Source organism: Varroa jacobsoni, unplaced genomic scaffold (genome assembly GCF_002532875.2).
Source record: "Varroa jacobsoni isolate VJ856 unplaced genomic scaffold, vjacob_1.0 scaffold_820, whole genome shotgun sequence".
Taxonomy (NCBI): Eukaryota; Metazoa; Arthropoda; class Arachnida; order Mesostigmata; family Varroidae; genus Varroa; species Varroa jacobsoni.
In genome coordinates, this window is record NW_019213722.1 from 9,473 (window position 1) to 36,690 (window position 27,218).

At 44.9% G+C, this 27,218-nt stretch overlaps 1 protein-coding gene across 2 annotated transcripts in view; it reads left to right on the forward strand.

Annotated features, from left to right (window-relative positions):
• Nucleotides 1-3,120: 3,120 nt before the first annotated feature.
• LOC111264096 (univin) overlaps nt 3,121-27,218 on the forward strand; it is a 41,711-nt gene continuing 17,613 nt past the window's right edge. For both annotated transcript variants that reach the window (XM_022839699.2, XM_022839700.2), the window contains exon 1: nt 3,121-5,097. In XM_022839699.2, the coding sequence (XP_022695434.1) occupies nt 4,356-5,097 (742 nt within the window). In that variant the 5' untranslated portion in view covers nt 3,121-4,355. The remainder of the gene's footprint in view (nt 5,098-27,218) is intronic.

The window sequence follows — 27,218 nt, forward strand, 5'->3', positions numbered from 1 at the left end:
CAATTTTATACGTCCTAAGCTGGAACTGATGCTAAAAACCTATAATTCCAACAAGTTTTGTCAGCTTATTTTCGTTGTCGAAGCGTTGGCTTAAAGTTATCATAATAAGAATATGTCAAATATTCTCTTGAACTTGAACAATATCGGCAAAGCATAATTCAAATTAACCTTGACCGGACTCCGCTACCGAGTACAAATTTTATCATGAATTGTTCTTATATATTCTAAGGTTAAAGTGCTGTCTGCCCATTATCACCGAAGCGGGCCTGGCTAACCGCGTTACGCAATGTACCGTTGGCTGCATAACAGAGTAATTCGTTCGCTTTGTATAGTAGCTGCCGCAATTGTTATAAGACAAATTTCTGCATTCGTACAAATTGAATAGTGAATGTTGTTGTCAGATGTTGTCTGTCTGTGACTAGCTTGGATAGCCGCAGAAGCTTATCATCAGAATGTTTAGCTGGTGTCGTTCTGGTAACTTGACTCACTTGAAGCTACGCCATAGTTAGTTCGTATCGTAAAAAACCTGTGACACGACATTGGCGTTAATGACAAACAGGAAACAGATTCTCTAAAAGCCTTCTGATTTCGCGTCTAGCAAGTTATTTTTCGTTAATTTTTTTTTTTCGTGTGCAAGACCTCTGCGTAAAAGCGTTTGTAAAGAAGGTTTGAATTGGCAACGTTTTCTAGGTATCTCAAGATAAAAAATCTCTGTGTTTTTTTTTTTCCATTGTTTCAACTCCACTATTGCTATATCAAAGTATATGGGAGAAAGTCACTGGGCCCCTACATATAGATAGATATATCTTCTTTATTTCATGCAAGTCGTACTATTCTTGTTAAATACAAGGTGTCTATCACACTATACAGTAAAAAAAATAAATCCTGTTTGCGGTTGATTGTATATTTATTCAATTTGGTGATCTCATACTCAAATATATCAATGTTTATAGCATTTAGAGCCGTACCATTTAGTGAAATTACAATGTTGCCTAGCTTATCCGATTGTGATTGAACGACTTAAACCACTAAATGGATCATATTAATTATAATAAATCTACAAAGATTTTTTTGATCTCGGCATATGCTGCAAACGACCCCACTATTGAAGTTTTCGCAAAAAAAAAAAAAAAAAAAAGAAACATGCCCCGAGGCAGTTCTTTACTCTCTCTCTCTCTCTCTCTCTCTCTATTCTCTTTGCCAAGTTAGACCCCCCGATGATGTGGTATATTTTCGCCCTGCGTAGAATCCAACGCAGATCAACAATAACTATTTCGAAAATTAATGCTTGTTTAATCGGCGATAAATAATAACATATCTCCGTAGGTGAACTGTCAAGACAAAAACAATCACAAAAATTAGCTGCTTTTTATTTAGATAGGCCCTTACATTTAAAGCTTTTATTTTACATTCACATTTAAACTTCGCTGATTGTAATCAAACGTCCTATTCCAGCGACTTCCACACCCGCACACGCAACCTGAATGAAATGTGTCTTGATATATTCCTTATTTTACATGCTACAGCCACACATTTAATCATGCCTTATAATTCACCATAGCCAATTATTTCGTTTGTCTGTACTGAAATCTAACTGTTTTCGAAAGCAAGCCAACTTGTTCGTACCCGTAAATTAAGTTGATTGATATTGGCAAAGTACTTCTTCGATTATCGCTTTCAAAGAAACCGGCGATAAAGGTTTCAGTGGCCTAGTCACGGTGCCTGACGTCACTTGTTTTTTCACAGGCTGTATAACTAGAAAATGCTAACTTTTCTGTAGACTAAATGACTCCAGTGACGCTTTGATACAACACAAATGAACCAGCGAAAAATAAGAAAAATCTGTTCCATCGTTACCAGTTTATGCTACCCTAGCAATAATTCGAGCTTAGCCCGTTTCCCAATCGAGCGCAAAGGCAGATTCCGGTAATCTGTAGGTACCTAAAAGGATCTGGACCTCTGTTTCTCCCGCGTGCACCGACTGTCCACGAAACGATTACAGGGACATTTAGCTGGAAAGCCCGGGGCGTAACGGGCAGTAGGGTTCAGTAAGTCTATTTATAAGTAAATATCTTCGTGCTGCTGCTGCTTCTTCTTCTTTTTTCTCAAAACTGTAGTTTCCCCGAAACTGGACTAGTCTATGGCATGGAGAAAGGGATTCCCGGAGAAATCGCTAAAATTTTGGTATACACTCCGCCAGTTGACTGTTTCAGTCAAAGCACGAAGGGACCGTAACTGGGAAAATCGGCACATTCGACCAATCCAAAACCTTATTTGATTTTGCATGCGTTCCGGGTCATGTCTGTTCGGCATCGCCTTTATTCGAACATATAAAGTTCACCTCACGCCCTGTCATCGCCAGTGGTCTATGTCCGTCGAGAACTAGTTAGGCATGCTTCCTCTAGGAATCCGTTGCCTGCCTGTATATTACCTGCCGTTAAATGAGGGTGGTGCATAAATCTGTTGTTCAAACGCACATATAGATTTACTTTATAAGCACGTTTCTTTTTTGCTACCGCAGCAAAAATAACAGCACGAAGCCTCATGCAGTGCAGCGGGTATCTGACAAAAAATAAGCTGGCTTATTTTACAAAACACATCAGTAAGATGATACGCCATCAAATCGAGTAGATAAATTTTCAAGTATCAAATAGAGTCAGGCTAAGAGATAGACAAGTTGAACCAACCATTATCAATGTAACGGTGAGTTTAGCCGTTATCGTCAATATCGATAATGGTTGTTAATGAATTTTGTTCGTCCTCATGCCGTCTCCGCCGTGGCGGCAACGGCCGTAGACACATTAACAGTAGCGGTTGATAGCATGGTCCTTCATTGGATCGCCCGATACCCAGCCAAGCAGGCAGGCAGGCAGGCAGGCAGGCATGAAGGCCGACAGTCAGTCCAGTAGCCCTATTCTAAGAATCCTTCTTGCCCTCCTCCAACCTCTCGCCCAAACGTCAGCAGCGCGATTATCTGCTGTCGAGTCCCGCATGCTCTGTTTCACTGCTGCGCCGTCGACGACGCCCTCTCCGTACCGAGCTTTTGCCCTCTCCAGTGCCAAAGCACGCCGGCACAAAAGCACGTGTCAGACAATTCAGTCGCTTAGTCGGCATCGTTGAGCTGAACGGGTATTCAGTTCGAAATCAAGCTTTGCAACGCTAATGTGTAACATACACACATATACACTGCGACATGGAACAGTATCGTGCGCCCGAGAGCACCTCCTTGTTACCGCGTTAATCCTGTCAACTAAAACTTTCATTCACTCTCTTGAGCCTTTGGCGCGGTATCACCCTCTCATTTACGTGGCATTAAGATTACCGAACTGAGCCGATTTCGATTGGCTGGATCGAAACTGACTCCCCCAAAGGCCTACATGAGAGACAGAAACAATCCGTGCCAGCATCTAGTCTCCTCCTGTCAAGTAACTACGATAAACTGCCGTTGGCAGGCATCGTTCATGTAAGTGCATACGGCTCGTTAACGGCTACCGCTTAATCGAACTACTACTTCTCGTCTATGTGATGCTATCATCCGCAATACAAATCCGTTGAAAGAAGAGATTTGTGGCTGTTTACAGTTGATTCGCGTGCCGCGTGTGTGTGTGTTTGTGTGTGTGTGTGTGTCTGTGCGTGTGTGTGTAAATTCAAAGCGGACTACCACATTTTTACCGATTGTTATTACAGCCACTTTTACTATTGGAAACACAGCAGCATTGGGGCAAGATTATCTTTCTGTGAACGAACATCAAAGGAATAGGATCAGCTTATGTCCTGTTCGCTCTTGGTGAGCTGCTGCTGCTGCTGCTGCTGCTGTTGTTGTTGTTGTTGTTGTTTATATTGTTATTGTTGTTGTTATTGTTGTCGATTCGGTGGAGTTTAAATGTTAGCGACAGTTGTTAACATCCAGCAACAGCCTCGTCCCGGTTGCTTTCGAACAGCACCCAGTGGCTGATAAAAAGAGCCAAAAGTTTCCCGAGAGACCGACGAAGTTGTGTTAACTAGGGAAGTGTAGAAACAAGTGATACAGACAACTTATGAACTACTTACAACCACTGCTAGTTCTAGAGGAGACATCTCTAGCTTTGTTATCATCGTTGTTCCAACGGTTATCGCCGATAACCTAATTCTTGAAAATCCCATCAGCACCTTCTGCCTTCCTCGGAGGCCGTTCGTATACAAGCGCCCACCATCGTGCATGTGATCCTTTAATCTACATATTTGCTGGCTGTCGCGTGCGAATCTGCCGCCGGTGTCTGCTAAGTAATGCCCTGTTCGCAGGCCTCTTCTGATCAGCACCTGTTGTTGTGTTTGCCCTGTTTGACCAGTCCTGTTGTAAAGTGAGCAGTTGACACATGTGTGGGAGGTGCAGGATAGCACTGCCGAAGCGACCTCTACCCACGCATCCCACGTTCATGTCCGCGACAAATTCGAAATCAGCACTTCGGGAGGTTGTGTCCTGCCCGCTCGCAGCCTGTTCGCTGTGGTCGTTGCACCTCCGGCTAATCGTCACCGTTCTTTTAACACTAGCCGGTAGTATGGCAGATGCCGCTGCAACAAGACTCGTCGGAGTCAACTCTATTAATTCGAGCTTGGGAGTGGGGCCAATGTCGCCAGCATTGCTACACCGGCTGGCCTGGTTACCAGCCATGACAGCGGTAACAGGCTCGGAAGCGGGGCAAACGGAAGAAACACATTCGCGAAGTTCAGCTTCTATGCTACAAAGCACTTCGAAATTGAGAGCGTCTGGTGACGCTAGTGCAGTGCCTGTAATACAGCAGGCGGTAATGGAGCAGCAGAAACATCAGCCGCAGCAGCAGCGATTGCAGCGTTCACGTAACGATACGACCGCTTATGAACTGCCCGATTCAGTCCTACTAGACTATGTGAAAGTGCAGATGCTGCGCGGCCTCGGGTTGTACGAAGCGCCGAGGGTGCGACGGGCCGCCCGTGACAGCGAATACCATCGCGTATACGAAGAGTATCGTAGGAGACTCGAAGAAGATGACCTTTTGGATGAAAGCGAAAATGAGGACAAGGATAGCCAGCAGGGCTCGGCAGCCGCTCTGCAGAGGCTCTACACAATACGCGCCACGGGTAAGTTTCCCCACGTTACAGCTGAGAAAAGCCCTAATCACAACGACATCTCATAAAACTTATGTCGGCCGCACCTTCACATGTTTATATGCATCGATACGTAGTTAATAAGCAACATTAATATAAAGGGCAGTGATGACTATGCTGGAGCCTTGTATCCTCCGGTATCACCGTTAGGCATTCCATCGGACGGTAGCGTTGTGTCCTAGTGAAGAACAAGGATTCCTAATAAAACCTAGTTTCCCAATTAATTAGAGAACTAGTTAAAACAAACAAATATATCCCGTTTTTATTAATTAGGTCGATCTAATGACAGTCGTAGTGGAATGTACTCTTTCTATAGACGCAATAGAGAACAAAGGTTGAAAAAAATGCCTAGCAATTAGGTCTTCGGCCTCCCAAGAAAGTGTGTTCATTGATACATAGAGTTGGCTGGTTGTCGAACGCACGGGGTGTAAACCAGCAGGGCTTGCCAGAGACCGGCGACCCCTGACCCCCTGATATAAGCATACCTCCTCGGCCAGGTAATCGACAATCGCAGCTACCTTACTTTCTCCTTAACCATTCATCGATACTCGTGGAACCTTCCACAAGAAATCTGTCATGCCTCGGCAGTCATCAAGGAGGGTCTGTGAAGGACAGAATCAACTCTGCGTGTGTGCAAAAATCATACCCAGGACACGGTAAATAAGCGAGATGTGCTGGTGTAACAGTGCGGAGCTGTACGTGTTTCGGCAAAGTGCGATAGTCGCTAATGTTTTCTTTCATAAGTTTTTACGTTGTGAAGCACCACTGCTTCGAACGATTGTGCACTTTGGCAATCCGGATCAAATCGGAGCGTTCTAATTCAATAACGTCTTTTTTGCGAAGGTATTAGTTTTTCTTGACGACACAGGAACTTCTATGTCACCAAAAGTCGCAATACGACCAAATACTATACCATGCTTAGCGTAATTCTTGTTAGCTTGACATTGGGTCGTATGCCAGGAAGGACTTCTCATACTATTTAATGCGTACAAATAAATCATCTCCGTTATCCAAGTAATCAAGTCTAGATAATTTCTAGATCTGCTCGATCCAAGACTAAATTGATTTTTTTCCCCGCAATTGTTTCTGCGAGTACCTTTTACTGAGCTATGTTTTTAACATATATATTCTGTTGTAGGACGTTCCGTTCAATGAGCAGCTAACTCTCTGCTCTGTTTTATGTGGACCTTTTTTCTTCGCTGTTTTTGTTCTCCGATAAATTTTTTCCTGAAAAAAAAACAGGTCGGCCGCCATCTTGACCGACGTCGCTGTTCTCACCGTAACGTTGAAGCTGTCGCGGGCGACGGTAGCGGCTGCAGGTGCAGCAGCAGCGATAATCTTCGTGGTGGTTTACTACGCTCGTAACTATGCTACGACCGCAGGGTGTTAATAGCGGCTCTGGCTGTTACAGTTGTACCTGCTCGATGACACAGCACCGAGGCGTGCCGACATACATTCGTTTGACTCGATGCACAACGGACTCGACTCAGGATGCTGTAGGGATGGCATGTCGCAGGCGCTATCTGCCGTAGCTACAGCCGCAGCACGGGTTCAGAACGTGCGCGCTCTTTCCCTCTCGCTCCCCGATCTCGCACGATGTTGCCCCTCCAAGCTAATACGGTGGCAGTAGCGTTCGAAGGCCAGTCGTTATTCGACTGCTGGTATATTTTCGGCGTGTCTTTGTGCACTTCTGTTCCTGTCTGTTCTACCACTTGCTTTTTCGACGAGTTGGCAGTGTCCCGTCAGTGTGAAGGTACGGGCCGCTATAACTGCTCCCTGCTCAGTTGCGGGAGCGGATAGAGATCGGGCGACGCAAAAAATTGAGCTGCCACCGCGCGCCGCGGCTGCGTCGGTGGCAGCCACGACATCTACGCTTGATGCAACGGACAGTACCGTTGCCACGGTCAATGCTTTCATTATTGGACGCTCTTGCTGGCGCTGTTTCTTTGGAAGGAAATAGATTTCGAACATTTGCGCGCACTCTTGCTAGACGTCACTAAAGAAGATAAAATCTGATTGCTATTGTACTACTTCAATGGGGATTTTTATTCCTCATAGTATTGTTGCTGTGAGCTCCTTAGTGTTATCGTAGACAACGCTGCTCCTATCAATAGTTAACATATGTTAATTATAGACATCGTGGGGACCTCTGAACTGTCAACGATTAGAGACATACATATTCTTACCAACATCGCTACGTACTACGTACGGCAGATTAGTGGAGGCGCCGGCGCTGATTAGAGAGCGTTGTTGTGAGGTTCATTCTCCTCCGTTCTGCATGCCTTTATATGCAAGCGTTCGACGGTCTCTATTGAGTGTCATCAGAAAAAAACGCAAGTGAAATGATCTGGCTGCGGACACGCAAAGTGCTTACAAAGCAGGCGGATAGAAGGCGAGAACGACGATAAAAAAGCACTCGAAGGACCGGAAGACAATGGAGAAAAGCAATAATGACTAGGATAGTGTGATCCTGCGAAAACTGAAGAACTACGATGACTAAGCAGAGACTCCAGTCTACACTGTTGAGAGCCCGGGGTGGCAAAGTAGACTCAGTTATCACTCCTCTAAGATTAGAGCGGACAGGAACAGCTCTAACCGTGAGGGGTGTACGTGATTGATATATACGAAAGACCAGCACATCCACTTTGATCGAATATCGAATGATAACGATAAGAACACCAAATCGATAAACACACATGGGCGGTGACACATTGATCACTCTCACAAACTGTTGTTATTGCAGAGTCTTAAACAGAATAAGTAGACAGCAAAGTTTCTGTGAATTAAATGGCGAAAACGGCTGAGATCACTTCCATTACGGCTGCTAACGGTGAGAGCAAATATGGTTTAGATTAGCCGTTCGGTCCGATGGTGTTTGGGCTGATACGAGCTTCAGCTGTACACGAATCAACGCAGGCGTTGCTGACCGGTAACGTTAAAAAGCGAAAGAATAGTGCACCACGAAAACACAGAGGCTGACGACTTCGCCGATAAAAGTAACATGAGTGTCAAGACTATGATGGCATTAAATTATCAGATATTATGCCGTGCCTACCCGCTGGGATGGGATCAGATGCAGGTGTCAATCGCCCTTCCAATGTAGCTTTGTTATATACCAGTGGCAATAATTCCCTGTTATAGCTTTCTCATAACGTAAAGCATAAATACACCCATTCAGAGGCACGGAGGCCGGCCCACGCTTAAGGCTATCTAGAGTTGATGGCTTATCAATAGCCTATCGTCGTCTATATCTGAGCAGTGTTTCGTAGCATTTGCGAAAAATAGCCTTTAGAAAGGCGTATCAAGGCATAGCAAACCTCTATGCCGATTTCAGCCATCTGCTACTACTCTACGGCTGATGTTATTCGAGAGATACCTCTTATCATCACTAGTTGATGGAACGTCAAACTAGAAAATACGTTAATCATAGATTACCCAGCCACTTTCGATACGTCATTTGCTAACGCCAAAAAAGCGAAATTGGCGTTCTAGGAAAGGGCGCACGGTACGCAAATCATTGAGAAAATTAAAAACACTCGCTAGTCGATCATTGGCTATCCTTATCTCGGTCGAGACCGCATAAAAAAATCACTAAAATTGCTGAAGTCAACAACAACAACAACAATGATGAAGATAAATATAACATCTCAATAGTCTATAGAATGTTGTCGACCACCGAATCAGAGTCAAGTGCTCTTCGTTAACCGTCCAAGCAGTTGTTTTTTTTACCAGTTTTAACTAACCCCCCAGCCACGACGTATAGAACGAAAGTTAGACTGTGAATTTTATATTTAAAATGGTCATAGATCGGAATCAAACAGCTATTCGACATGACTTGATGAGCCCTGTCGTAACAAATGTCAAATCCTATATATATTCATGGCTTGCTATCATTAAGGACTTTCTGTACGTTTCATAATTGAAACCACTTTTAAAAGCTTTTTTCATATAAGTCAATTGTTTTCAAATTGCAAGATCGGACTAGAGTCGATTGCGCGTCTTTCTCTTGCCGACAAATTCGCCTTCTTCCTGTGTCATACCGAGATACGTTAGAACAATTCGATGAACCAAGTCTACTAGTAAGTTAGAGTGGTAATAATAGTTAAACTTTTTTTTTTTTTAATCCGTTTCAAACTTTCGCATCGATATTAAGTTTTGTACTGGCGTTTTTTATGGACGCGCAGTGGGCCTCTGAAAACAAACATACGCGACGCAACACTAAGAATCTGTTCTCTTTTTCACGTGGAAAAAGGACCATCTGTCCTTTCGTTGTATCCGTATCCGTATCCGTATCGACTATGAGCATTTCTCAAATTCTCTTGCTCGCTTTCCTCTGTATCCTACTTTTCCTCGGTGAAGACTCATACGGTTTACAGCACTGGCAGACGCGTATCAGACCGATGCGTTGAGGTATCTCTGTGACCGTGCGAGTGAGTCGGATGCGTGCGGGCTCCTATTCTCGAGTCAGAACGGTTGCGGATTATCGATCGAACTGAAGTTGTTCTACTTCTACTCGGCAACACGGTCATAGTTTAATTACCCATCCACCCCGGCGTTCGTTTAGCGGACCAACGCAGCCCAACAGAAGACGACAACTTAGCCTCATTCGGCCGCACGAAAGCTGCGCGTCCAGACCGATACGAGTATGGGACCTGGTTAATAATAATAAGTCTACGTCGGACGCCTACGCGCGACATAGGCACAAGCGTCAGCGCGGACAGGTTTGCTGGTGACTTGAGCGTTCGTTGATTTGCATCGTCTATCTTAATATATACGATATTTTTGCCAGCCTGCTATCCTCAATGGCGCGCAACGCACCTAGGCAGGCTAGACTACTGTTAGGTCCTTTGACACCTCTGCTATTATTATTACTATTATATCGATGACAAAGCGTGGAGCCGTAGTGGCCAGTAAATGTTGTGTGTCAATGGGTGTCTTTAAAACAGAACCTTTTTGGATGCGTCATACTGTTAAACATGGCTTCCGTGCCGATCTGTGAAAACTAATTAACGAAAAACGCTCAATAGTACAACAATCACGACATATGAAAACCCTAAAGATGTCTGATACACTAGTATATCGTTAAACAGAGAGAAACGCACGGACAAGATAACCCAACATTGTTTCGTCTCTAGTACGAGAAGCACTGTCGGCCACATCGCTATTATGTTTTGTTAATTTATCCTCTAGCTAAGGAGCCGTCAAGCGCAGATCCTCACTGGCAACTTTCCGTTCTAGAATTGACATCTCCCAACAAGTTTATGGTTCTTAGCAGCATAGAGGCGTTCATTGGGAGCCAAACCCGTGTGCAAGTGGGTGATCTGGGAACCTAGACTAAGAAGAGACAATGGATCTACACCAGCCACCCGCACGCGATTGCTTAAAGCCTTGCAGAAGGTAAAGGCTGCACGCGCGGAGCCTGACTTCGAAGTCGTGTCGCTGACACCCATAAAAAAAAGTCACTTAACTGCTTGCTTGGCGACCGGTTTGCGGTTTATGCTAATGATGCCGATATCATTTCGAAGATATGCTTCTACAGTGCGTTTAGCATTGCGTTGGTCGGAGGTTAGTAAGCACCTCAGTGGTAGGAATCACTCGCCTCGGAGTTTCTGGGAGTTGCTTTGACCTGGCAATCGAAGCCGACGAGATCCTATGAACGGCCGAGGCTGCAAAGACTTCACTCAGCAAAGACTTTGCTGCCGCTAAGGTTGCCATTATACGCCGCTGTGAATCGTATGGTATCGCTGGGGGGTACTGTTTACCGGGGGTGCTGACACATGAATTCACAGCAAATTGGTAAACGGTGTTTTGACTATATGTACCCAGTGTGTACCAGCGGAAAGCGGCTATGCAGCCGTTGACGAGCTCTGACTGCTCCCAAGTAAGTAACATCGACTTTCTAAGGTTAAAGTTTCAACGTAGTCGCTATCGGCCTACGAAAAGGTTGTGTGCATCGCGTATCGGCAGCCTTTGCTTTTAGACCAACGACGACTTTCTAACTGTATCGTACCGGTAAATAGTTACGTACTGATCTCACTAACTACTTTGATAGGTGATGACAATTCTCGAGATAAGCGAGGCCTGGAGAAAAATGGGACTTGTGCATCGCAGATAATTACAATTAACTCATTTGTCAAACACAATGTGACCCATGGCAGGGTGATGAGTCCGTGGTAAAACATCGAATAAACGTTAACTCGTTTCGGTCGATCGAAACGGACGATTGTGGTAATTAATCGAGAACGGGATAGGGGCTTCTGGACGAATTCTCCGTACATCAAATCAAATCATATATTTGGTCGCGCGGTAACTTGAAATGTGGAACTATGAGCGGAAAAGACTGGGCGTAAGTAGACCGGCCACACTCAAGGTCGACGTAACCAACCGCCTGGTCTCGGTAACTGCGTGAATTCTGTTGTAGTGTCCTCTACGCTTTATCATCCCGAACGCCAAAAACCTAAGGGACCACCAATGTGCTGGGAAATTGCTGTTATGAGTCAGCGGTCGCGAGCCATCGCTACCGTGATTCAGGTAAAGAGTAGCACGTTATTAGGTAAAATTTGCTCACTGCCTCCCTATCTTCAGTTCTCGTATTCTGCCATGCGATTTATGGGTCCGCCAAGTTGTACGCTTAGTTCTTACATTGTTATATAGCAGACTGCGATCAAATCAACTGTATAACGCCTTCAATAGTTTACTGATTCGAAGAATCTGTACGGAGAGCAAACCCGCAAACGGAACCGCGCTAATTCAGCGAGCTAGCCACAACCACTGTCGTTATGTCCGTCGAGGTCCTACCACACGTTTTTTAACTTAATGGAAGCGGTTCCTTCCTTCTCGAATCGTAAAACTGTTTATCGGGGCGTGTCTGTTCACAAGGTTGATCAGTGTATTTAACACTATTCGTAGATAGACCTGAGGGATATTGAGACAAAATGAAATAATCAGATAGATGAAAATGGCCGAATTAAGGAGGCAGCAGAGATAACACGCAGTAACGTTTTGCCACCGTTTTTTTAGAGTGGTACTCATACTGGTTGAAAATGGAGCTAATTTTGGAACAGAGAAAGACGGCATTAAGGCTCACTCTTATCGGCCATATCGTCGCAGGCGCCCTGATTATTTCTGTGAGAGAATAAACTGGCCTGTTTTTCGAGGTAAGATGTGCATCCTGCCGAGGGCCGGCGGCTACGTTAACATCAAAGGGAAAACGAAAAGCAGTTGATAGGGAACAGCGTCGTACGATTTGTTCAATGTCACTGCTACCGCTGGAACACCGCAACAGCCAATCTTTCACTGGCATCCGCTGTTTTTTTCTTTTGAGCTTTTACGTTTGTCTTTGGCTGATCGTTTCCTCGCTCTCCCTCGTCGTATACCAATCTATGGCTAAGTGCTCGTTACTTCCAGGATGATTTTGCTTCCGAGAAATTCTCAAAGAGCGACACCGGCAAAGCGGCTGTAGAAACAACGCGAGTTCTGACATCTTCTTGGTCATAATCCATCTTCTTGGTCCTTCTCGCAGTTCGTGCGAGTTATGATGATAATAGTAAATGTTGGTGCTGAATGACGTCGCTGTGGCCGACGTCGCGAAAGGGGCTTCGCGTCCCCCAAACACCGGGAGCCGTTGTCCATCTGCTGCTGTCCTATATATAATGTAGCGTCATCTACGGAGCGCTGGCGAATCTATTTTGAACTGATGACTATTCGCAGCGGCATCGGTAACGGCGCACATTGCCCCCATTAAAATCTGCTTCCTGACATTCAGGTCTTCCGCAGGAAGTGCTTTCACTTCGAGCAATAGCAAGAAGAAGAAGAAAATCCTAGGAACAGGCCGAGGAAGTCGTTAGATGAGCGCAGGAGATTCTTAAAGGATGAATAGAGAAGCAAACGAGAAAAAAAAAGAGGTTTCTTTTCCAAATGTTTACTCACGATGGAACTGTCACCGCAGAAGTAGCAATAACTGCGCCCGTCAATCCGTTGTCGGCGGTACCATCGACGGCCGCTTGTCGTCCATAACGGCTTACATTCCTGCAGCCATTAATCTCGCAAAAGAAAAACGGTAACTGTGACTCGATAACTCGAGTAGATATATACCGCATTAGCAATGTGTGAGCAATATGACTCTGAGCGAGAATCTCTATTACAGGATGATGCTGATTCTCGTTGATACGTTACATAACGGCTTTCTCTGGATAATCAAAACAAGCACAGCTATTTGTTCAGGTTGTTTGTTCCGCAATTGATTAATATGCCGTATTTTAATAAAACATATCTGTGAGGGCCGAGAGAGAGAGATTGCTAACAAGGCCTCCAATATATCGAGCTATACTACATTGAAATATTACACTGGCCAACGATGGATGGAACGTTTTTCTCTAGTTATCGTTAGTTGGTTAGCACACAAAAATAGCTGATCCCAGGAATGACGAGCCGTCCCGTTCGATATATTTAATCAGGCAGAATCGTTTCCCGCTTGTTAAGTACGTAGATATCAGCGGCAGTACGTATTGCAATCTACAATAGAATGAAACATTGTAATGGGAGTAGCGGGTCAAGTCAATGAATGGGACTTGCTAACGACACCCGTGAAAGCATCATTTCAACATGTTCCCACTGTCGAGCGTTGAACATGAAGCGGTACTCTATAGCACTAGCTGGCTGGTCCGCGGAGTACTTGTGCCGCTGACAGACAAATATATAGTTGACGCACAAGAGCCCGCCTCATGATCAGGAACTAGCGGGCACTAGCAGGATGGAAAACGTTTGATCTCTGCGGTCCGTTCTCTCTTCCTCTCCCTGGCCGTCCGTAGAAGCTCTAACTACTGGCTAAACATTTGATACCTGAAAGATTTTATTGGCCGCGAGAGTGCAGGGCTACGCTGGGAGCAATACTCTGTTTGCCTTGGCCGTCGACGCGTCGATACGTCTCCGACACTAGCGACACGAATGCTAAATACCTGGACGTCGTATCGTGCGTGCGTGCGTGCGTGCGTGTGCACGTGAGTTGATTGGCGTCTAACCTCGATTCGAATGATATACGAACTGTACTGCCATATAGTTTTAGTTGATTGATGAAATGAGAGGCTGCAGCTCTTGGCAAGCGGATTCCCCTACTGGCCAGCTGACCCAGTAGGGAATGTAAGCGCATGGATTAAACGACCGGAATAACGCGATGAGATGGTTGTTGCCTGTCGCGACGAAGCGAATCTGGCAGCGGTATCTCTAATCTTTTAGCAGATCCTGTCAGACAGTCAGTTAACTCACCGTATGATTGTTTGCCACACATACTCGTACATCGGATCGTCAATAATAGTCTGACCCCGCGACCGAGATCGAAGACTACTATTTCTGTTGACTTCATTTCGTTCAATGGATACACTGCCGGTGTCAGTTAGTTGCCGTCCTGCTGGCGGGCTAACAATATTAGTGTTAGACACAACATCTTGTTCTTGATAAAAACAATAAAATTGCTGGTAGAGATAAGTACCAACGGCTGAAACTGTTGATTTCTGATTTAGCTCTCCCATTTGTCCACCTATACTGTTTACTGCAGCATCATGTGAGTGAAAAGCGATAAATTTCTACCGATTTCCACCACTCCAACGTCAACCCCAACCCCAACTAGTCTGCGTTATAAACGACATAGAAATATTAAAGAGGCAACCCTGACGCAATAAACGCGTAAACCACCGCCAACTCTGCCCCACACTTAGTGACTTCTAAAGCTTTTACAAATTTGTTGGCCGACTTCGAAAGCGGGACGTTTTTTTTGCGGAAACGTGCAATTGGTCATTATACATTATAGAACCCATTCACACGTCTAGGTTAACCAGGTGGACAAAGCAAATAACTCCGCTGGAACGTTACCGCTATTTGAGCGGCTATCGACATTCGAAAAGCTTCAGCAAATAGTTATACGTATGCGTTGTCGTACTTAGCATCGGCTCTGGGCGATGGCAGCTGTTCTTACAAGCCGTATTGCCAACATAACATACGTTGCTTTGTATGGTCAGCTCGAGCGCCTTTTTATTGGCCTCCTCAAAGAGTGCTCCAACCTAAGTCGTATATTCCTTGCCTCTTCACCGACTCGAAACAACCCGAATCGGTTTCAAACGCAGCTCTGGCGCGATCGATATTGTTATCTGATAAACACGTAAGCATAGGCATGTCACGTACTCGTATGTGAATAGGCCATATAATAACATCCTAAGGCTTTCAATCAGCATAGTTCGTACAATGCCTTTGCGGCCCCTTCGTTGCACTATATGAATCTATAGCATTCATCTTCTACACTGAATCAATTGACGATGAAGGGAAACTTGGCCGGCTAATAAAAGCAACCAGCTTTAACCAGGACGATCGCAAAGCTATAGATTATAGCTTACTTAGATGAGCATTTCAATGTGTTTCTTATAACTGCTGTATCTAACCTATGACGGAAACGTGCAGACAAGACCTTTGTCTCCGCCGATCATCCCCAAGCGATTGATTTCTACAAAGCACACAACTTGACTGTTTTTTGTCGCCTAACTTTTCCTACTCTTGATTAAGTGAACTTCGTTTAGCATACAACGGAACATATCGTTCCCATAGAGAGATTGGCCGTTATCTATCCGGCTCAAATTCGAGCAACGATACAAATAATCTTTCTACAGTGTATACATATATGTGCTGCGGTGTACAAGTATACGCACTATTTTTATACCGGCGCTTATCATAATCCCGTGAACAGGCAATAGCTGCCGCTGGTCAATCTAGTCGTTTGCCTGACGCTGCGGGAGGCTGTCTCTGGCTTGAGCGAGAGATGTCTGTCTGAGATTGCTGAAATCCATAGTCTACGGTAGCAGGGGTGGTGGCGACAGCGCTCAAATATGCATGCAAATAGAAAGCGGTAGGTATGAGCAATGCAAAACTATCTAGCTTGCCCTAGGGGGCGAACAAGGTGCCACTGGCGCTGTTTCGGTCAAGTGAGTAAATTGGTTGGCTGGTCGCTAACTTGGTTGGACGGTCGAGCTGAAGTTTGAAATGCCGCCAATGCGCGTTGCGTGGTCAGTCGACGCCGCCGATGGACGGACACATCCTCCTTTGTGTTGGCATTTTCTCTCATCATCGCCATTATCGTCGTTGCTGGGGCCGTCGCTGCGGTTCTACTGGCGACGCTACTATTAGCAACAGCTATGGCTTCTGCCAAGCGCGAGCCGTTTCAACGCAGGGCTGACACGCCGAAGAAAGAGAGGTACTTAGATCTCTGCGGTAATCTGTGCATGACTGAGTGAATAGCAATGGGTTTTACCGGGAGGTTAGCCGTTGACGACGGTCACAATAGTAGCCTTGTATTTATGTATTCGCTCGCTCAACCAGCTTAAAGATATTTAGGCACTCTTGGCCTATTAAATAACATGATCATATTAAAGCGGCAAATGTTTCCGCGCTGTGAGGTCTCACGGACATTGGCTTATGCCTCGCCGGGTGGTCATGAGATAGCGGCCAAATGGCAGGAATGTCCTGCGGCCTGAGTGTTCCGTTCAGCCACAGGTTGGCGAATCTGGAGACGTGGCGGGCAAGGCATTAAGATGCTAACGACCAAATGAATATATAGAAAAGCGTAATGAGAGACACTGTAGTTCCTTGCGTGCGAATGGCACTTTGATCGTAGCAGGAGAGACAGGCAGATTAGATAGATCGGACAATGTGTTCATATTGGGTGGTTATTAGTGTGAGTCGAAGCGTTCGTTTCTATACATTGGATATTATCACATGTAACACTGTTTAGTAGAGTAGCTGGCGAGCATGCCAAAACAGTGCGCACAATGGCCCGCCGAGCGTAAAAATCGACTTCGGCGATAAACTATTTACGTACGTTTCCACGTACACCAGATGATTTATCCGTGCAGTGGTGAAGCATAGTTGATAGGCCGCTTCAATGTCAGCGTTCAGCTTAAAAAAAAATTAGCCCTTCTTCATTTTAGAAAATTGCCCAAGTCAACTATTCGATCAGTATCACCAATGTGATGCAATGTTAAAGTAGAAATCAAAGTACAAGCTTTAGCGCTCTCTACGTGCGATGTCGGGTAGCTATTATCGCCCAGTCAAAGTATTTTGACGATAGCGGTCATGATTGATACCACGACTACAAATAACTATAAACTATAACCAGCAATACAAAGCTATCGTAGAATAAATATACGGTATGCGTTTTTGACAATTTCACTAAACAGCCTCGTTCCTTTCACCATTCTGCCTTCATTGCTATAAGTACGTGATAGGCGAACGATCTCATTGTCCGAACGCTCGATCGGGCCGATTGAACATGTCGGGGCAACAGTGGCGCCGTTAGCGAAAACATGCAAAATCGAATATTTTATGTGTGTGCCTCTGCGTGCCTGTATGTACATACACACAGACTTTCTCTCTCTCAGTGCATGTTTACACTCGTACTTGCCAAGATATCGTAGTTGATGGAGATTGTTATTTCGGCATGCTTTCTTGAGCCTTAGCGAGACTAGGCTGGTATGCAAAGAATGGCCAGTCACCTACTGCTGCTACTTGGCGTTGGTATCCTTGCGAGTTTCGTCTTTACGGCCGCCGTTGCCGGCGCTGCCGCTGCCCGTCGCCGCTATAGTACGCCTGCCGCCAGACGTGCATACACACACATAGAGATAGTTGGCAGCTATTGGGTCATCGTCGTTGACGGCAGTAGCGACGGTGGCAGCAGCGGCGACGGTGACGGCAGCGGCGATAGCGTCTGGCCATACGGCGGCTAGTCTTCTTCATTAGGCAGTTGCTATCGGTAGTCGTGAGCGGCTAGCGGGCAGCAGCAGATGGCAGTAACATCGAGTTGCAGCTTAGCACAGGCTGTCGATAGGCAAGTTGACTATTATATAATAGTACGATGCTCACTATGAGTGGCGCTGTTTAGGTAACAAGGTTCTGCAGGCAAACAGGCCACTGTTGTAGGCCAGTTGCTATTGGTGTCGCTGTCAGTTGTTAGCAAACTAGCGCGACGCGACGCGGAACGTTGAGTCGGGTTGAGGCCAGCCGCCAGCAGAGTCGTGAACCCGGCGAGGCGGGGCGTTGTGTCAAAGGGGAGGCGCCTGAAGGAACTGAAGGATGCGCTATTGGTTGACGCAAGCCGATGATGCGCGCTAGAATGACGACCGTATCATCGTATTTTTATTACATATTATATAATTTTGTGCTGTAGTTGTATATCAAATGGTGATGGTTATAAGCCGCTCAACTGCCGCCGTCGATGAAGCGTGATGGCATTCGATGAAGAACGTTTGCGTGCAGCGCGCGATTCCCTGACCGAAAACATAACATATATTCAGTGTCAAATTATTATCGTCTTCGGAATGCGTTACGTACGTGTGACGTCGTATTTCCAACGCAAAAGATTGTAACCAGCAGAAAAAGGGATTGGGTTACAGGCGAATTCATTAGGAAAATGGGTTCCAAAGCTGGAAACAGGATTTTTGTAAAACGGCATTGTGCGTGGATCTGGGTTTTAGCTTATTTTCCTCTTGCCCACTTGAAAGAGAGTAGTTTGATATCTCACACGGGTCATAGATACCATGTAAGCGTGCTGGAGTGATTGGGTCAGTTTCTTTGACTTTTCGTAGATCCGCGAATTGACCCATCTACGTCAATCTACGCATACTTTAAATGAATTTTTGTTCATCTCGTATAAAAACGTGTCACGTTTCAAGTAGTTTTAAAGGACCATGTAAGCTGACAACACTATCGAAAGTGGAAGAGTCTTTCGAGAGATAGGTTTGGTAGAACAAAAAACAGTACGAACCAGTAGCGATTGCAAGATTTGTTGCCGTTACATAGGGGATTATTGATATCGTTATTTTGTGGATGCGTCTGTAGAGGATCGCTAGCTTAATCAATGCTGCGACTGGGGGCACCAGAGACGGTACCAACAAAATATCGACGTATCGCTACCGTATGGCCAACTTTGGAACCTCGCGTTCTCAGGACTAGCTATAGTGACAACGCTGAATGAAACCCGTTGCTTGGGTTGCAAGTGCAAGAACGCAAAAGGCCTGTCTGTCTAGAGGCTCGTATATCTGCCGTCACTGGCATTTCCTGAGTGGTTTTCATATTACCCCATCATGGTTAGTCGGCCCATCTTGCCTAGTCTGGAAGCATATTAGCTGTCTTAGATTTTTCTTCGTCACATATTGTCGTGGGATGGAGACGTTCACTGTATCTCTAGACGAAAATTGAGGTGACTGGTATTGATGCAAGCGAGTTGATGAAAAATAGGGAGAGTAGACCGGTGAAGACAATCGACTAAAGTACGTTTAGTCAGCTAGAATACGCTTTTCGCAGCCCCTTTGTAAGATAATACCTGTTTGAAAATACTTGCTTATTGCATAATTAGTAGGCCTTCGGACTTCGTGGTATTGTCTAGACATAATAGAATGCTGAAATATAAATAAAACATTTCAACTGCAGGACATGCATGGCTATGTTCTTTCTGCATAAGTCCTGAATATATGTATAGTAAACATCTGTCAAACGTTCAAATTCGGGATACTATCGTGCCATGGCAAGGAGGCACGGGCGCTATTCGGAAAATTCGCATTATTTGATCGATTCTGTAAACCTTGCAACACTAACCTTATCTATTAACCTAATAGCCAAAATAAGGATCAATCAGTACCCACAAAATCCTAGGGAATACTGAGATGGTTTAACTGTGATCCAGTAAGAGATAACTGTAATAAATACAGAACGGTAGGGGCGGGCTTAACAAAACGCAGAGGTATTTCTATGACTACGGGTACATACACAGGCTGCCGTATACCTAAATACTGGCCTAGACGTGGCCTGTTTCATTGTTGCCAAGAAAATTTGTCTAGCATTGTAATCTGTTCGCCCTCTGTCCCAGAACGATCATTGATCACTTGCTTGGTCTTCTGCAATAATATTACATAGTCGAGAAAAGACGTCATTGATTAATTCAGAGTCCGCCTTTGTCAGCTAAAACAACTACGGTTGACCTAGGCGCGTTATGGCTAATACAAACACTCACTTCCTAACGCAATTACTGCCACCTCTTGCGGATAGGTCAACAAATTAGGCTGTATATATATATATATATATATATATATATATATATAGCATATAAAGCAGTGTCCTTTTAGCGAAAACTGCAGGGGAAAAGAAAAACTATAGTTTTTATATCTCATAGGTCCTTCCGCTGCCACCGATCTATAAAATTCTATAAAAATTAGGCCTCGTTAGCAAGTTAGCAATAATGAGGTTATAACGCGAGTTGTTCAATGATCGCAATAGGGGGTGGTCAGCCACGTTTCTTTCAAAATGTTTCATGCATTGGTCGTAGTTTGTGTGTCCTGACAGGCGTCGTTGATAGCAAATTCATAAACTTTTTTCTTTGTTTTTCCTCGAATTGCGATGTAGTACAAGCATAACACTGGACAGAAATGGGGCAAGCTACTTTCAGTCTTGTACACATACATGGTCGCGTATGCCAATATATTGGGTAGGACACGTTACCGAGCATCGTAATACTGCAACTCTGAAGTAGATTTACGTCTAGATGTGAATAAACCGTCCAGGCTAGGACTAGCCGCCGGTAATTAAAGGGCATAATAGGATTAACGTCAATCCTTAACATTGGATCGCTATTATAGCAGACAAGCACAGTTCATACGACAGGTGATCTCAGATCATCGATTACCTGAACGGGCAAACGCAGTAAATGTTCGTGGTCTGTTATGATCTGTTTATACTATCGATTGCTTTCAGTACAACGAAACTTAAATACATAAGTATGTAAAGCCTGAGTGCTCATCATGACAGTTGACTAGCCATAATAATAAGCGATTTTCAGTAGATTTGTCTAGAGGATGCTGAAGGCTATGCAAAAGGGGGGCGCAATTCGAATGTTTTTTTTTTATAAACACAGAATAGCTTCCGTTTTCGATGTTCGTATTGTTAGTGGATGAAACATACACAAAATGCAAACAATGGACACAGCTAGGCATCAGGCAAGGACGCACAGTTTACTCTCCATTGAGCATACACTACGTACTAGTCAAATATTATATTATTTTCCTTATGGTCTATCAATTTCTGTCCGCGTCTAGGCGCGGTTGCCGCAAGCGATGATGCCATTCAAGCGTCGTCTATGGATATTTTCGACTAGTTCTGGTTTTTGCACTCCTTTGTTCCGTTTGAACTGCGTCAACGCGCTCTATTCCTTCGTGCTTTGGTTTAAATATTATTTCACACGTGAATAGTTATATTCGGCTGGGGGACGTTGTTGCGTCCGCCAACGCGACGGGAATAATTGTAGCAGTCTATTTTCGATAATCAGATTATCGCTATGGACTCTCACTATCATTAATTTCGTATATACATACCATAGCTCTGCTTCTCTTCCACGCATATCTTCTGCGTTCTCTCTTTTCCTTATAACAGACAGTCTTCCCTATCTTCAATTTCACTGTTCGAGCAGGCTCAGCCTGCGCACCTCTCACCCTATAACTCTCGACACCCACCGTCGTCATCGCCAGAATATGACGTCGTGGATAGCAATTACTTGCACACATGGCGCTGATGACTCACTGGCTATCGCCAGCGCTATCCATGCGATCTATATATGTATGTAAATATATGTATTTATATATCTATGGTAATCGCGTTCGCTATACGTCAGCTAGAATGCAGATGGCAAACGAGTCGAGACAAGCTAGATTTTTACTCTGAACGACCACCTTAGTAGGCCCAAGCAAGCTATTGTTATTTTTGACAATTTGCCCCTGCCCCTTCTCATGCCTAACGTTCTTTTCGTCGTCGACGTCGCTGTTTCATTGTTGTGGCTGCTACTGCTACTGCCGCTATCGAAGGGTAAGCAGCATCTGTTTCAGCAGCAGCAGCAGCAGCAGTATAAATGTAACTATGGCAAAGCGGTTTGTTACGATAGGAAGTCAGCATCTATTCAAGTAGGCCAACGACTACTGAGGATTAACAATTGACGACTGACGGTTGAAAGGAAGGATTTGACCTGTCCGTAATAATTACAGGTGGAAATCTGTATGGAGAGGGCACAGACATCTTCAGCCGGCCGATTTCCTGGTTAGCTATCTCTAAATATTGTCGAGTCAAACTGTCACGCGTTCATGGCCGGCGAACTATTAGACGAACACTTGGCATCTATGGCACCACTGAAGCAGGTTTTTACAAATTTTTAGCGTTATTTGAGCTAAAAAATGCAGTTTTTGGCCCACATGGGTGTGGCGGTCCTCAAAATCAGCGCGTCACACTACGTTATTATAGAACATTGATAATCAATGATAAAAAACAATGTCTATTTGTCCACCAACTGATGCACCGACTGTGTCAAGCGGTAAGCGGCATTTTTGGATGCCATCTGCCGACGCAACTAACAATCGCCAGTTAACGAGGCGTTGGCAAGAACGTCATTTCGACATTAGGACACCGCCTAGCAGGCACTCCCCATGACGCAAGCCCATCGAGACTTGATTCACCGAGATCTCTATCACGCTTTACAAATATTTGAATATACTTGTCTCAATCACCGATGAAATGAAACAGTCATACACTGTACAGAAAACCCAGCGTACCACTTCATTAGAAAGGCTTTTCTGTGCGTTTGATGCGCGAGCTGGCTTTTACAGTTTTCTAAACCGTGGCGCTAAACAGTGGTCTCATACCGATGGCGACATTATAATAGAACCGGTCAGTGAGACGATCATAGACCGACACGTGGATGCTTTCTTTTACGTTTATCTGGCCCGTTTCGACTGGGTATCGAATAATATTTTCACTCTTTTATTAGAACGATTATCGTTTTTTACCAGTAATCGTCGTATGGCTAGCAGCTAGCAGCGGACGGCAGTGGGCGACGCTGATCTGGGCGCAAAGGACATATGTTTTATCTGTCGTGTTCGTATCGATTCTTGCCTGCTACTCGCGCCCACGATTGCGGATGTCGCTCATTGATTTATCCAACTTTCACAGGTTTTCCTTTGGCAACTTCTTTCCTTTTCTAGATGGCTAGCTTTTTCCTGTTCGGTGGTAGCAAAGATCGACGATTTTGTTCAAAAAAGAGGCCAGTAATCGACCCCTACATGCAAAGTACCACGAAATGTTTGAGCAGCGATTAATGTAAGCATTTATTCTGTCGACCCGGAAGCGTATACTGAAACAATTTTAATTCAACGTTCAACGAGAATCGTGAACTCTACATAACCGTGCATAGCTTAAGTCGAAATCTATTTAGCAGTAGTGGCCTAGTCATCTTCATAGAATCTCAATGATATGTCGTCAACAATTCTTGAATATGTGTGCAGTAATAACTTCAGTCGTCTTGTTCGCCCGCTAGCTCGCTCTTTCACTCTCGCTTCTTTCCCTTGCCTTCATCTACGACCACAACAACCCATACTACAACGATCTCTCGAAATAGCAAACCCAAGCCAGGTCGTATCTCATCGTGAAGACTAAAAATAGCCTCCCAAGAAGAGTAAGAAGATAGATATGCCATCGCAGCCGCGGCGGCCCCAGCAGCGCGACCAGTGGTGTCCCTCCCGCACCGCTGCCGTCGGATGCCACACGATTGCAATGTATGGTCACTCAGTCAGTGAGGCAGACCACAGAATGCCCCTATCTTCTACCACCACTACTGCTACTACTACTATTGTTGTTGTTGTTGTTGTTGTTGTTGTCACAATGTGCTTGCTAGGTCGTGACGATATTGCCATTGCCACTACTTGTAGCGTCTCTACAATTACTGTTAGTACTGAACGCCTGTGGTCGTCGAACAGCGGCCAGCCTTCTATCTGTCAACGTGGCGCTTGTCGAGAGGTGCGAGCAACAACAAACGCGGTTGGTAGCTAATATAAAGCCAGCTTCCGTTGACAGACATAGTTACTCCGTTTCATATACACATCGTGAATATCTATCGAGGATGTATATATTCTCGAAGCACGACGATGGGTGCTCGGCCACAATTCGATGAAGGCTGCAGTGGAGTCGACAAGGAGAGAGGACGCCCGGTGATGATAGCAGCGTTAATGCGAGGATTAAGAGATTTTATGGATTTTATCGATAAACTACATAACGGAGACGTTTCGTGGAGGCGACAAATAAAAGCAGCGGTGCTCTACTCGAATAGAAATGAGGGACGCAAAAAATAAGCAAAGGTAGTGGCCAAGACAGTATCATTATTATTATTATTTGTATTAAATCACCAGTGAGCACAATTTTATGCCTCTTAGTGTCTTCTATCTTGTTCCGTTTATCTTTCAGCATTACATTTTTCTATGTAAAGCAACTTTAGCTATTTTTCGACGCTCATTAGCATCCAGCAGTATGAGCACTTGAGTTTTCTTATATATATATATATATATATATATATTACGATCGATCTACTGTATAATGTAGCTGGGAAAGGTTTACCGGAAGCTACTTCGTTTAGCCGAAAGGTTACCATCTTGACAAGATGATTAGGGTGGATGATACGAACAAAAACAGAGACCTTTAAAAATGGAAACAGTTGTAGAAATACCGTTCGGTAGCAGCTGGTGGTCTAAGTGGGCGCTGCTGCGGCGGTCACAGAATGAGGGAAGGCGCAGGCCTAGAGAGCTAATATGTATTTGTCGATCGTATACGCATTCTACACATTCTGTACTTGGCCATCGAGCGTACGGCCTGATCTGGTTGACGGCGCCGCGGTACCCACTCAGTGAATGAGTAAACATAGGTGATGTCACCGGACGCCGCTTTAGAACGACAAGGTAGCGTGGCTAAAACTCTCTTTCGGGTGAGACCAGGAGAATTTCGAAGCCGTTTCGTTGTCTCCCCGTGTGCGTGCATGTGCGCGCGTGCGTGCTTGTATGTTATTGATGCCGTACCGTAATCCGCAACACTCGAATTGTATAACGTAGTCCGTCTCATTGACCGGCTGTTTCTGATCGGATCGCTGCGTGCAATCGTCCTGCTGGGCGAAGCGTTAGCATCATCACGCTAAGCGATACGGAACATGACGATGTTGAACAGAGCCTCAGTGACGATGTCGTTTCGGCATCGTTCCTGCGGTCGACGCTATTCGGAGAGGCGAAGAAATACTCAGACCTCCGGAGAGATACCAAAGGTCGCGGCGGCAGGCAGCGACGGTTGTCACGCAGCTGGTGCAATGACAGCAGGAATGGGTAACGGCTGTTACCGAGATCGAGCGCGTTTAGATCAAGTAGAGCGAAATAGCGTTTCCTCGGCGTCAGCATCATCCTGCCCGTAGCGACGGTGGTACCTGTAGCTTCCAGACGAAATAGATAAAAGAAAAAAAAAAGTGTTCTTATTGGTTGGCAGCGACAGACGGTTGGATAAACCGACGATGGTAGCTTTCTGTCGTCGCGCTCATCATCCATGGTGTCGGCGGCCTTACCAGTGTTGAACAGGATATCCTGGTGCCGCGTCTGTTGTCTTTGTATATCACTCGATACAGATGTATGCGGTTCTTGCTTGAGAAAAGGCGGGCGCCCAGTACTAAAATGCGACGCTAATGCCTTAGTACGCGAAGGCTAAGCGCTTGGGCAGCAGGCCAACAGAGAGAAAACTCGTTTGGCTGCTGCTTGTGCTATTACAACTATTGTTTTCATTCGCTCTATTCTTATGTATTATAAAAGTATGTAGGACTATGAGCCTTAGCGAAACTGTGCCTCTTAGACATTGCAGCGATTAAGTTTGAATTTTACATGCTCAGAGGGCGGTGGATGAAAGTCGACGCAAAGAAGTGGTTACGGAGGAAACAATATAAACTGGACACCTTATAGAGGTCATATAATATATGAAATATTTGAGTACTGTTTTATGCCTCACTTTACACATACACACACACATATATATATATGCATCTTCCTTATATCTGCTGTGTATGTATATATAGCAGACATCAGGAAACAGGTCTTGGAGCTGAAACACATTTTTCGGATTCGTAGCGCTTGCATATCAGCGCATACTTGCCCAAGAAGCGGTTTGGCTGTTGTTGGCTAGATACGTATGTGGAGTAAGGTCATTGCCGTAGGTCCCGTAGGTAAGGTAGCCATAGGTCATTGCCGAAGATGTTTCGGTACTGAACAAATAGCACGGACTTCAACTATCGGCTTTCCTTATTCATGCTATAAAAAAACTACTGCTTTTCATATGGATAATAGGTCTTCTTCATATTAAACATATAGTTGCGCAATCGCTTTGACACTGTCAATCGGCCCAGCTGACCTTACATGCATAGGCTTGCCTACAAGGAACCTTGTACAGCAGTTTTTCCGAAAATAGGATCAATCTAATGTAAATGCTGTGTGAGACCACAGTGGTTTTCAGATATTGCGGAGGGAACTGTTAGGAAATTGTACCAGTAGAGTACACATTTGGTAAGAAAGAGGGCCACTTGCTACAGGGTACAGGTCACTACGTTATATAATCATCGCTCGATGAGGCACATTGTAGTGATTCTACGAAACACACAAGGACGCAAACGCATAGGTCGAAAGCTAGTATTACGGTGCGCAACATTGTCCTTCCTCGACAGTAGGACTTTCTTCAAACCTCGTTATGGATGTGGCTAGTTTGTACGGGCCCTAAAGTATATCGTATTTAACATATAAGATCGTATATAACATATGTCTATGCAAGTCTATCTCGAACAGAGCGAACCTTATCCAGGGAGTGAAGCACTCCACGATTTGTCTTCTGCAGTCATTTTTATCTCTTTTCGGCGGCAGAATCGACTGGTGACCGTTTGCTTGCAATTGCCGTCGTAACTATGATTTGAGAGTACGAAAAGAGAAAGTTCGAAATCCAAGAATAAGCTCGTTACTGGCGCCTAAAAAAAGCGGACAAGCGATAACAACCAACGAATGGTTGGCGTCGCCGGGTAGCGTTTTACCTAACGATGGTAGTAGTATTAATAGAAGCAGCAGGAGTAGAAAGAGCAGTGAGCTCTTCCTCGCCGCTGACACCGCCGCCGTTAAGTAATTATCTTATATTTTAGCCTCTGTTCCACTGTCCTGTACACTGGACAAGCAGATACCGAAACC